This window comes from Oncorhynchus keta, chromosome 17, assembly GCF_023373465.1.
Source record: "Oncorhynchus keta strain PuntledgeMale-10-30-2019 chromosome 17, Oket_V2, whole genome shotgun sequence".
NCBI classification, from domain to species: Eukaryota; Metazoa; Chordata; class Actinopteri; order Salmoniformes; family Salmonidae; genus Oncorhynchus; species Oncorhynchus keta.
In genome coordinates this window covers 41140625-41152953 of record NC_068437.1, presented here as the reverse complement: position 1 = coordinate 41152953, position 12329 = coordinate 41140625, and the positions used below count along the sequence as shown (strand labels likewise).

Below are 12329 nucleotides of genomic sequence, written 5' to 3'. Positions count from 1 at the left end.
ACAGCCTCGATGAGCATTTTCTTGTTTGCTTATGGCTTTATACAGCTCGTTGATTACGGTCTTAGTGCCAGCTACGACATCCACTACTTTCCTTTTGACACACCCACTTGCCCATACTCTGGTCGCCATATAGAGTACAACAGTACACTGTGTTTCGTGTAGGCTTACCCTGGCGTGACATTTTGATAACTGTGTAAATCTCTATCTGACAAGGTGACTTTTATCAATATATTTATCAACTTCAGGGCAAAGTTGGGCTGTTCACAGGCTGCAACATTTACCAACAGTTGGGACCTAAACGAGTCGAGTAGGATGTGGTGGCACCCTATGAAGATGAACCCCTTGATGTTCAACAAACTGCTTACTAAGTTGGGTGTGTGTGGTAGCTGGCGTTTCGTGGACATGTTAGGTCTGGATGAGGAGGATTTGTCGTCTGTACCACTTCCATGCGGCACCGTCATTCTGCGGTTCCTGCTAACGGAACAGCATGAGTTGTTCCGGGAAGAGGAAGAAGAGCTGGTGTTTGGGGGTCTGACTGTTTTCTTCCTGAGAAACAAAGTGGTCAACTCATGTGGCACCGTAGCTCTGCTGCATGCATTTGCCAAAAACTCCACCCACATGGTAGTACCATGGCCTGTGAAGAAGTTGGACGAGACATATTGGATGACCCCCCTTAACAAAGCTGCCCACCTTGAGATGAACCAGGCCACCAGAGATGCCGGGTCGAAGCAGATCACGTCAAACTTCCATTTAACTACCTTTGTCAAGGTGAACGGAATACTTTATGAGCTGGATCCTAGGATGGAGAGGCCAGTAGTAAACCATGGAGACACCCAGGACAACTCCTTCATCTGGGATGCGGCGCGTGTTTGTCAGGAGTTTGTGGAGAGAGAGAGAGGGAGGTCCACTTCTCTGCTATAGCCTTCTGTTGCTCCAAGAAGGCACACACGTAGTCTGAAACACAAACAATGTACACGCTCACACACACTGCAGCACATAGTAAAGCTTGCCAAAGCCTGGTGTCTGTGTTTGATGACGAGGATGTCAACGCTACATTTTAGGTCTGTTTCTGTAGTCTCAAAATGATCAAACATTTTGTTACATGAACAAATTGTATTTTCTATTTTTACATCACACATTGTAAAAATAATGTATTACATCACATGAAATAAATGTTATTCAAATATGTTGTCTCGCCCCCACAAGTAAACCTGGGTTTCTAGTAGATTCTATAGCCAGTCAAAATAGGCTATATCGTCAACATTTTTCTAAACAAAAATGAGCTTTTTGGTCTTCATTTAAGGTTAGGGTTAATTTTAAACCCCGATTTTAAGAAGAGAAATTGTAGAAATAGGCGGGTTTTAGCAATAATTATGACTTTGTGAAAACCATAAAACCAGAGCACATAGGCCGTGTTTACACAGGCAGCCCAATTATGATATTTTCCCCACTAATTGGTATTTTGACTAATCACTTCGGGTATTTTCACATCAGAGCTGATCCGATTGGACAAAAGACAATTATTAGTGGAAAAAAAGAGTTGGACAGGCTGTCTAAACGCAGCCATAGTATTGTAATGACCTGACTAGATCATAAATGAACAATTGTCCAGACTTGAGTTTGCGAATTGACGGTTTATTAAACCAACTTTACACAGGCTACTGTTTGGGCCGTAGCACACGCCAAATAGATGACAGATAACCCACAAGCCAATCGTGACCTTCTCTTGTGAAGCCCAGACGTAAGAGAGAGAGAACAAAGGCTGAACCTGGTCTTAACTTCCAATGCTCCACCCCCCTGCCCAACCCCCCTCCACGCCACTCCGCCAACCACCAGGATGTCCGGCATCAGAACATTCCAGGCATCCCCGTGATTGGCAGATAGCAGGTTGATTGACATGTCGGACCCTGCGAACACCGGGTACTGGTCAGTACAACACAACCACCTCCTAGCCTAACACATAACACACAGCTGTCTGTGCGGGTCGCTACACAGCCCCCCCACCACAAAGTCCCTCGTCCCCGAGGGAACAAACAAAGTCTCTGAAGTGACCCGGAGGTCTCCTTTGCCTGCGTGGCCGTGATGGTCGCAAAGTGCCCCTCTGGGACCCAGGGGATGAAGGCAGGGATATGGGTGACAAGGAAGCGGGAACGGGTAATACAGTCCGTGGCTCTGGGGAACCACGCGGTGACACAGGGGGGGAGACAGGGGGAGTGGGCTGTCTGGAGCCTTGTCTGCGGCACCTGAGGGTGGGTGCCTGGAGAATGTCATTGCCAGAGGGGAATTGTGGGGGTTCCTGGGGTTTGGGGAGAAGAGGCCCCTCTGTATGGGGCTAACCTGTCCCGGTGCAGTGCCACCTTTCTCCCCCTAGGAGGAAGCTGCACCCGGTACACAACCTCCCCTACCCTCTCCAGGACACTGCAGGGTCCCACCCAGTGACTGTCCAACTTGGGGCATCTGCCTTTTTTCCTTAGGGGGCTGTAGACCCAGACCAGCTCCCCAGCCACAAAGTACCTTCCCCGGGTGTGCACGTCATAGTTCCTTTTCTGCCTCACACCTGCATTCACCAGCTGCTCTCTGGCGAAGGTGTGGGCTGTCTCCAGGCGGTCCTGGAGTCTCCGGGCATACTCCGGCCCCGGAGGAACATGAGGGCTATCCAGGGGCCGACCAAACGCCATCTCCGCAGGGGTGCGGATCTCTCTCCCCAGCATGAGGAGGGCAGGCGTGCAGGAAGTGGAGTCTTGGACAGCGGAGCGGCATGCCATGAGGACCATAGGCAGGTGCTTGTCCCAGTCACGCTGGTGTGTGGAAGAGACGATGGCCAGCTGCTGTCCAAGCGTTTTGTTGAAGCGCTCCACAAGGCCATCACTTTGAGGATGGAGAGGAGTAGTGCGGGTCTTGTGCATACCCAGCCTCTCACACATGGTGGCGAACACATGGGACTCAAAGTTTCTGCCTTGGTCGCTGTGGATGGACTCTGCAGCTCCAAACCTGCTGAACATCCCCGCTGTCAGGGCGTCGACGATGGTCTCTGCCTCCTGGTCAGGCAGAGCATAGGCCTCGGGCCATTTTGTGAAATAGTCCATGGCCGTGAGCACCCAGCGGTTTCCACTGTCTGTGGTGGGGAACGGCCCAACTACATCCACTCCCACCCTCTCCATGGGAGCCCCCACTGGGAACTGTTGGAGCTGAGCATGAGAGCGGCCTGGGGGGCCCTTTCTCGCTGTGCAGTTGTCACAGCGGCGACAAAAGTCCTCCACATCCCTCTTGTGCTGCCCCCAGTAGAAGCCCTGACGGAGACGGCGCAGTGTTTTTGTGACCCCAAAGTGTCCAGTCCCCACCCCCATGAGTACTCTGGAGCACAGCCTCCCGCAATGCTTTTGGGACCACCACCTGCCACCTCTCCTCTCCCGTAGCTGACTCCTTCCATGCCCGCTGTAGCACGCCATCAGCCAGCCGCAGTCTCTCAAACTTCGACCACAACCCTTTGGTCGCGAGTGAGAGCGCTGTCACCTCTTCCCATGGTGGCCTCACCTGCGCCTCTACCCACTGTAGCACTGGCTGTAGGTCTGTGTCCCGTCCCTGCTGCTGCCGCCATTCAGCCACGTCGACAGTCTGCAGCTCACAGCACACATGCCCGCTCCCCCGACACACTGTGGCACAGACACCCTCCTCTGCCCGCAGCTCTCTCTCCCGTCCCTCTCTCCGTTCACAGTGGCGGCAGCCGTCTGCAGTACAGGGCCGACGGGACATGGCGTCGGCGTTGGAGTGGCGTGCCCCTGCCCTGTGCACCACCGTGAAGTCATACGGCTGAAGCTCCTCCAACCAGCGTGCCACCTGCCCCTCTGGCTCTCTGAAAGACATGAGCCACTGGAGAGCAGAGTGGTCAGTCCTTACAGTAAAGGGCAGACCACCCAGGTAGTACTTGAAGTGTTTGACGGAAGCCACAACAGCCAAGAGCTCCCGCCGGGTGACACAGTAGCGGCGCTCATGTTTGTCAAATGTTTTGCTGAAGTACGCCACCACTCTCTCCCCCTCTGGCCCCACCTGGGCCAGCACCCCACCCATGCCCACATTGCTCGCGTCTGTGTCCAGGATAAAGGGCAAGGTGAGGTCAGGGGGGGCGAGCACGGGGGCCTCGATCAGTGCACGTTTGAGGGTGTTGAACGCCTCCTCACACTCCACTGTCCAAGTGAAAGCCTTGTCCTTCGGCAGCAGGCGGTTCAGTGGAGCAGCAACGCTTGAGAAGCCCCGTACAAACCTCCTGTAGTACGAGGCCAGGCCCAGGAAGCTCTTCAGCTGACGCTGGTCGGTGTGGGTGTGCCAGTCTCTGACAGCCCCTACCTTGTCCTCCATGGTGCTGATCCCCTCCTTCCCCACTCGGTGGCCCAAGAAGGACACCTCTCTCCTCATGAAGTGGCACTTCTCGGGGTGGAGCTTCAGACCTGCGGCGGCCACCCTCTCCAGCACACGCCGTAGCGCCCCCAGGGCTGACTGGAAGGAGCTGCCATGGGCCAGGATGTCATCAAGGTATACCAGACACTGCTGTCGGGGGATGCCATCCAGCACCCTGTCCATCAAACGCTCAAAAGTAGCTGGAGCGTTGCACAGGCCAAAGCACAGGACCTTGAACTGCCAGTGTCCTCTGTTAGTGGAGAACGCAGTTTTGGCTCTGGCCTCTGGGGAGAGGGGCACCTGCCAGTAGCCACTGCGGAGGTCTAGTGAGGAGAACCAGGAGGACCCCTAACCAGGTCCAGCGACTCATCGATACGTGGTATGGGGTATGAGTCCTTCCTGGTTACCTCATTCAGCCGCCTGTAGTCCGCACAGAACCTCAGCTTGCCCCCCTTCTTCGGAACCATGACGACTGGCGCCGCCCAGGGGCTGTCTGAGGGCTCAATGAAGTCTGCCCGCTGCATCTCCAACACAGCCTTTTCTGCCGCCTCCTGGCGTGCCAGCGGGATACGGCGGGGACGCATCTTGATGGGTCGAGCATCACCTGTGTCGATCTCATGCTGCACCAGATGAGTCTGACCCACCTCTTCCTCACTCAACGCAAAGCTGTCTCTGAATTCAAACAGCAACTGCCACAACCGTTCCTGCTGCTCAGGGTCAAGACCAACACAGTTCCTCCCCATATCTCCTCACTGCAGACAGTGTCCTCTCCTCTCCCATCTGGGGTAGCTGGGCTGGGGGGGTGCGGCCCGGGCTCACAGAGGGCTGTGTCATGGAGGTAGCTGGGGGAATGTAACACACCGCCGTAGGTGACAGGGGGACTGGGGAAAAGTCACACACAGCTGTGGGGAGGGCGCAGCCATGAGTCTCTGCTGCTTTAACTGTTGGAGTAAAGGGTTTGTTGGGTTGAGTGAATGTGACATTAGGGGGGGCCATGGTGACTTCCGTCCCTCCCTGGAAGCTCAGTGTGCCCCTATTTAGGTCTAACTGGCAGCCTGTGCTCCTAAGAAAGTCCAACCCCAGGATACAAGGGTCCTGCACAGCCGCCACCCACACAGGATGACGCACAGTCCTGCCCCCTACTGTCAGAGTCATTATTCCCTTCCCTTTCATGGGTGCCAGCTCACCTGTGACTGTGCGGAGCTGCACAGTTGTAGGCTCACACTGAGTCCAACCTGGCACAATATCTGGCCTCACCAGGGTTACTGTGGACCCAGTGTCCACCAGAGCGGAGCAGGGCACCCCCTCCACAGTGACAGGGACATGACAAAAGTCCCCAACACAGGTCCGGCCCACCACAACAACAGGCTCCATCCGCTTGCCCTCGTCTGCTTCTGGGGAAGTGGAGCCTTGCTTCCCCGTCTGTGCCGGTGGGCTCCTCCTGAAGATGATGGTGGTTGGGATAGAAAGCCAGGGGTCCGCACTACCCGGTCTATGCGGACCCCGAGCCGTTTCCCTGAGCTCTGGGGGACATGGGGCAATCTCGGCGCAGATGGCCTGGCTGGCCACAACCCCAGCAGACCCTGGGACCAGGGCGTGTGTTTCGTTCCGCCTGTAGCGACACAGCACGAATGAGTTTTGTCATTTCGGCCACCCAAGCAGGCTTTTCCGGCTCCGGGCTGCTCTGCCCCCCAGCTCGCACAGAGGGTGTGTCTCCCTGCACCCCCACCAAAGCCCCAGCTGAAGCCCCAGCCCACACCAGCTCCCTCTCCAAAGCCATCTCCAAGGCTGTCTGCAATGACTCAGGATGAGCCAGCTGGGTCTGTATGCGCAGCTCCGTAGGAGAGAGCGCCTGTATGAACTGGTCCCGTGCTAGCTCGCTCTGCACGGAGGGGGGCATGTGAGCATATGCCCGCCGAGAGAGGCTCTCAATGTCATTAGCTAGCACCCGTAGAGGCTCTCCAGGCTGCCTGCGTCTATTACTCAGTTCGGAGCGCAGTAGCCCGGGCTGTACACACTGTCCATAGCGCCTCCTCAGTGCTCCCACTAAAGCACCATAATCATGCCTGTCCTCGGGGCTAATCAATATCAAACAGGCCAGAGCTTCATCCGTGAGGCATAAAGCCAACTGCAGTGCCCTTTCTTCATCCGACCACCCCTAAAATGAGCTAACAGTTCAAACTGAGCATGAAAAGCTTCCCAATCCGCCTTACCGGAATACTTGGGGTCTTAACAGATACGGACGCAGCCGGGAACTGGGCGCCGCCATGTTTGTTTACATCCTGAGCCCCAGATTCCTCGTCACGCCGCATCGACGTCACCACTTCGGTCCGCCCACCAGAATCCGCGCGAAATACAGTCGACGAAGCACTCATGCCCGCTTCAGCCGTCATCGCTCTAACGTCCTCCCTCAAGCGGCCTCTGCGCTCCGACGCCCTGGCGATCTCCTCAGACAGAGCCCCCGACGTCCATTCACACGCACCTCCTTGGCCATAATCGTCCCCTACCTCCACCTTCACTTTCGGATTCCCTCAAAGCATTTTCAATCCCGTTCTCACCTACGGTAGCTAGCCACATAAGTCAGCTAGCTAGCTGGCTAACTTGTATTAACGTTTTTACTTCTGACACCAATGTAATGACCTGACTAGATCATAAATGAACAATTGTCCAGACAGAGGCTTGAGTTTGCGAATTGACGGTTTATTAAACCAACTTTACACAGGCTACTGTTTGGGCCGTAGCACACGCCAAATAGATGACAGATAACCCACAAGCCAATCGTGACCTTCTCTTGTGAAGCCCAGACGTAAGAGAGAGAGAACAAAGGCTGAACCTGGTCTTAACTTCCAATGCTCCACCCCCCTGCCCAACCCCCCTCCACGCCACTCCGCCAACCACCAGGATGCCCGGCATCAGAACATTACAGGCATTCCCGTGATTGGCAGATAGCAGGTTGATTGACATGTCGGACCCCGCGAACACCAGGTACTGGTCAGTACAACACAACCACCTCCTAGCCTAACACATAACACACAGCTGTCTGTGCGGGTCTCTACAGTATACAGATTTAAATATACATCAGATGCGTGGGCTGACCACGATGAGCATGCACAGACCTTTCATGTAACAGACTCTTCACGCCACTTCGAACCCTACCTCTTTTCATAACCTTAACCTCAGTCTCCTAACCTGCTGCGTAAAAGTCACTTCGGTATCCAAGTGGCGTTTAAATAGTGTTTCCCGTCATGTGATAAGTGTACATCCAATTTGTGTCCGATGTGCCCTATACAGTCAATGGATGTGCCCGTGACCTTGAAAGCATGCGATTTGAGCATGTTTGACTTGTTTTCTTAAGGTATAAACAGTTTAAGATGATAATAGTTTATGATTGCTTGCTTCTTCCAAACAGTATTACCACAATATGTCTTTAAATCAACTATTTTTCTCCGCGTGGTGGCAGCACGTGCATTGTTTCATTGATGTTAACTGTATCTTGCTATTGTTTTATGTTGTATTTGTCAAGCTACATTTGTATTTTTTTTTTTAATATTTAGTAGTTTTGCTAAATTTAATTTGAACTGCGAAATGAATAACAATTAGAATTCAATTAGTTATCAAAATGCATGATACTCATTTTTATTACGTAATATAAATGCAACATGCAATTCGTTATACACCTTGATGTGGGTGTGCTTATGCAATTAATTAATTAGCTAAATAAATGGCTAAATAAACTTAAATGCCCTTTAACCTCCCCTAACTGAGGTGCATGTCGTCTGCATGATGGCTGCCCAGTCCCTACATTAGATACGCATGGGACACGTTTTGTGGGCTTTGGTTGGAAAGGGTCGAGATAAAACACACACGGCGTACCCTGCTGACAACTGGTTTGCGGCTGCTGGTACTTCGTGTGGGGAGCGTGTGTTTCACGTGTTGCTTCTCAACACGCAGCAAAACGTCGTCCGGACCGAATTTGCCTCTGGAAACGGGTACGTCATGTGTCCTACACTTAGCTAGCTGCTATTTGACAATCGATCTTCAGGATGAGCCAATATTACTATCTTAAAAGTATTTAGTAGCTCGAGTTAGCAGGCTAGTTAGTTATAAAGTTTATCGTAGAGGCGAAAGGGACAGTTGAGGGGGTGTGTACGCTAGACAACCTCATCGATCTCGCTTGTACTGAACTAGCTACGTTAATACATCGCGTACAATGGCGAAATGCCATTGAACAATGTGGATCTCTACGGTTATGAACTTGGGGTTCTCTCCCGTTGTAGTGGCATATTGATAATGAACGGACGCTGTTTTCCTGTGTGGTTTAGTACACTGTTAGTACTAACGTTACAGTACTCAAATGTTGGTTGATTACTCCAACAACTTCATGGTTCATGCCGATGTGTTGTGTAATAATGTGGTGAAAGCAGGGTTGCCATGTCTAGTTCAATGACAACTCAAAACCCGACCAAAATGCCTGAAAACTAGCCCAAGAAAGGAGTTGCCACATTTATACAATACCCCACCCCCATGAGATAATGTTATCAAAACAATTAAGGAATATCGAGTAACTTGTAACTAACTACGTTAGAAGCATCAATTATTATTGAGAACTATGCGATTACTTAAAATACATTTGGATATGTCGCTAGATAGAATAGAATTTTCCCTTGTTAAACTCGCCAGATAATTTAACATCAGTGGATGTAGTGGTGTGGAGTCGACTCCAAAATAATCGATTCCTCGACTATTTGCACGTCGACAACTATTTTTGGGTGTCAAGGTTGCGGAATCGACTCCTAAGATTCTGTATTTTTGAAATGGAGCAAACAATTTCCCGTAGTCTACTTCGAGAACACAAACTCTCGCATCTTTCACAGCAGTGAGAGAGATGGGAGGGGAGGGGCACAACCAGCCATAGGTAGGCATGTCGGCCACCAGTCAGACAGAACCGTTAATCGGTAATCAAAATGTGCAGGCTGTCGCAATACTGTATTTCGCAATTTCCTGTCTTGCAATGTTTCTCGCAGCCCTTAATTTAGTGAACCTATCTGTGAGTACAGACCGAAGAGCAAACACACTAGCGTTTTTCATAGCGAAGTGAAAGGGCAGTCAGAACCGTGCGTATAGGCTATATTTTGGTAATCTAGTAATGCCTCGTAAATTCTCATTTACAACTGCGACCTGGCCAAGATAAAGCAAAGCAGTGCGACAAAAAACAACAACACAGAGTTACACGTGGATTAACAAAAGTACAGTCAATAACACAATAGAAAAATTTGTATACAGTGTGTGCAAATTGCGTAAAGAGTATTGAGTATGGCTAATCTGTTCTTCATAGTGCCAGTTAATTTCGTTGAACATCGCCAAATGCATAATTTTAATTAGGCCTAAATGTGCAATAACACGTATTGCTTATAGTTTATTTATGAAACCCTGGCTGGCTGTTGATGTCATAGGTTAGGGCTCTCCAACCCTGTTCCTATAGGAGTGAAAACCTTCAGGATGGTAGCTCTCCACGAAGAGAGCCCTGTCCTAGGCAACAGATAGCAAACCAGCATCCCCATTAAACTTTTTGGATATGGCAAGTTCACTTTCTCATCCATAATAAACACAGTCAAGTGCAAAATACAGTTCAGCAGCTCAAATCAGCAGGATGTGGGGCATTGTTATTAGGAAGGATCTGTACCATGGATGAATCGCTAAAATAATTATTATGTTCACTCTTCATAATATTTACAATTATGGGGAGACCTATACATTTGGCAGCCAAGTACGAGTTATCAGTCAATTAAGGTTGAATATGAGCCAAAAGCTTGGAATGTTACTGAGTAAGGGAAAGGCAATCATGGTTGCAGTCACTGATAAGGGTGGAGAGCTGTGGATTAGTGAGGAATGGGGGCCCGAGGTCAGGTCACATTAAGGGAGAAGGAACAGTTTATTACCCACATCACTTAATTTCCTAAATAGATTTTAGTTCTGTATTATATTAACTGTTCATTGTTCATTCATTATTGTTGTATTTGTCATTTTATATATATATATATATATACTTTTTTTTTAAAACATTTATTTATTTCATCGGTATCAGCTTGTTTTGGTCCTCCAATAATCAGTATCGGAGTTGAAAAATCATAATCGGTCAACCTCTAGTCTAAATACTTTCCGAAGGCACGAGATGCAGGTAGTCAATAGCCCCTGATAGGCCTACATGTTATTTCAGATAGTCTACAGTAGCCTAGGCTAAATGTGGGCAAAATGTAAATTGAACAATTTAGCAACTTGCTTAGTTCAAATTAAGACTAATTTATTCATCATGAATAGTTTGGCGATTTCGAGGTAAGAAGTGCTTGTGTTTCCCCATAGCCTGCTGGAGTAGGCTACTGAGGATGGATTTCAATCACTGAATTAAATATAAATCATATTTTTATTAACTGAATATTCTTGTCAACAACAGACTTTCTTTTACCTGTAGCCTAATGTGACTGACGGTTACCATCAATATAATGCGTTCTAACAACTGATCGGCAATTGCTATAGAGCTTTGATAACTTAAAATGTAATTAACTAAACATGGCCATTTAATAGTTGCATAATAACACAAGGCTGCAACAACACTACACTGAAGTTATAGGCTATTTATTAAATACGTTTGGCAGCTCCAGGTAGGCTACACAAGTGGCACAAATTTATTTGAAATGACTCCAGTGATAGTCATTTCAACATATTAATTGTAACAAATGGTAGCCTACAATGGCATATACATTATAGGCTACTTGATGACCAACAGATGCAAATGTATCATTCTCCACATTTTGTCAGTTTCATTGAGTACTCCCCCAATAACAGAAACATGCGAGGGAGTTCCATAACTTCCATTTCAAATTTCCACTCTTGCATAATGACAATTTAAATAGCCTTACTACAACTGGTAAAAATATGTCACAATGTGCATGTGTGCTGCTCTGTCTTCTCACTCATTTGACTCAGCCAATAGTGGACTAAACTGCATGCGGCGGTGCTTTCTCAACACACACACACACACTTCCCCCTCTGGCCCTTCTCACTCACTCACTCACTCACTCACTCACTCACTCACTCACTCACTCACTCACTCACTCACTCACTCACTCAGCAACAAGCCCGCCTCATTGCCTTATAGTCAACAGCAGGTCATAGTAGAATACATGTTTTTTGTTTAAAGAGAAAAGGCATGGTGGCCGCAGTACAACTTACAAGTAGCCCAAAAACCCCGCAACTCAATATATTTTAAAAGTAGCCCAATTTTTCTGGAAAACTGTGAACATGGCAACTCTGTGTGAAAAGGGGCTTGCTCCTTTCACTAGCACATGGCTTTCTATTCAAATGCTCTACTGAAAATGTAACTGGCTATGATATCACTCATGGAAACAGCTGCCACAGAGTTTGCAGTTGCAGTGCATCATTGCTATTGCGCCATGATATGAATGGAATGATGAGATAATGTGGCCAGACTGTGCTGTTCATAAACGGCATAAATGTGTGTATTCAGCATACATTTCACACTTTGTTTCTCACTGTACACACATCAATGCTCTTACTAGGTACTTTGATAACTGTAATAACCAGTGTGCTTTCCTTTATACTTTCAGGAGTTTGAACTTTTTCCACATTTGACTGCATGTGCCTGAGAGTCTGACGCTGCATCTCTTCAATGGCTGCCTCAGGCTCTTCCTCCACCTCTGTGCCTGAGGGTTTCCGCTACGAGACCAAGTACATTGTCCTCAACTACCTGGGACTCCTGCCCCCCTCCCGGTTGCAGGCCACCGCTGGCAGAGGTAAGGGAACCTGCAACCTCTTAACTCACACTAAATCAGGATGGAGAGGAGAGAGGCCACTTCCCTTTCCTGATTCTCCACCCTCATCCAAGTCAGCTCTAGCACTGCACACTCCTCACCATG

General features: G+C 49.3%; 2 protein-coding genes across 2 annotated transcripts in view; both read left to right on the top strand.

The window, feature by feature from the left end:
* Positions 1-312: 312 nt before the first annotated feature.
* LOC118396177 (ubiquitin carboxyl-terminal hydrolase isozyme L1-like) lies at positions 313-948 on the top strand. The gene has a single exon (XM_035790284.2). The coding sequence runs from the start codon at positions 313-315 to the stop codon at positions 919-921; it is 609 nt and encodes a 202-aa protein (XP_035646177.1). The 3' UTR covers positions 922-948.
* A 7199-nt stretch (positions 949-8147) lies between these two features.
* bcl2l13 (BCL2 like 13) overlaps positions 8148-12329 on the top strand; it is a 38598-nt gene continuing 34416 nt past the window's right edge. The window contains exons 1-2 of the mRNA XM_035789817.2: positions 8148-8384; positions 12021-12206. Of these exons, the coding sequence (XP_035645710.1) occupies positions 12083-12206 (124 nt within the window). The 5' untranslated portion in view covers positions 8148-8384; positions 12021-12082. The remainder of the gene's footprint in view (positions 8385-12020; positions 12207-12329) is intronic.

Excerpts from the sequence above, each read along its gene's own strand:
- LOC118396177 (XM_035790284.2), top strand. The coding sequence starts at position 313 with ATGTGGTGGCACCCTATGAAGATGAACCCCTTGATGTTCAACAAACTG.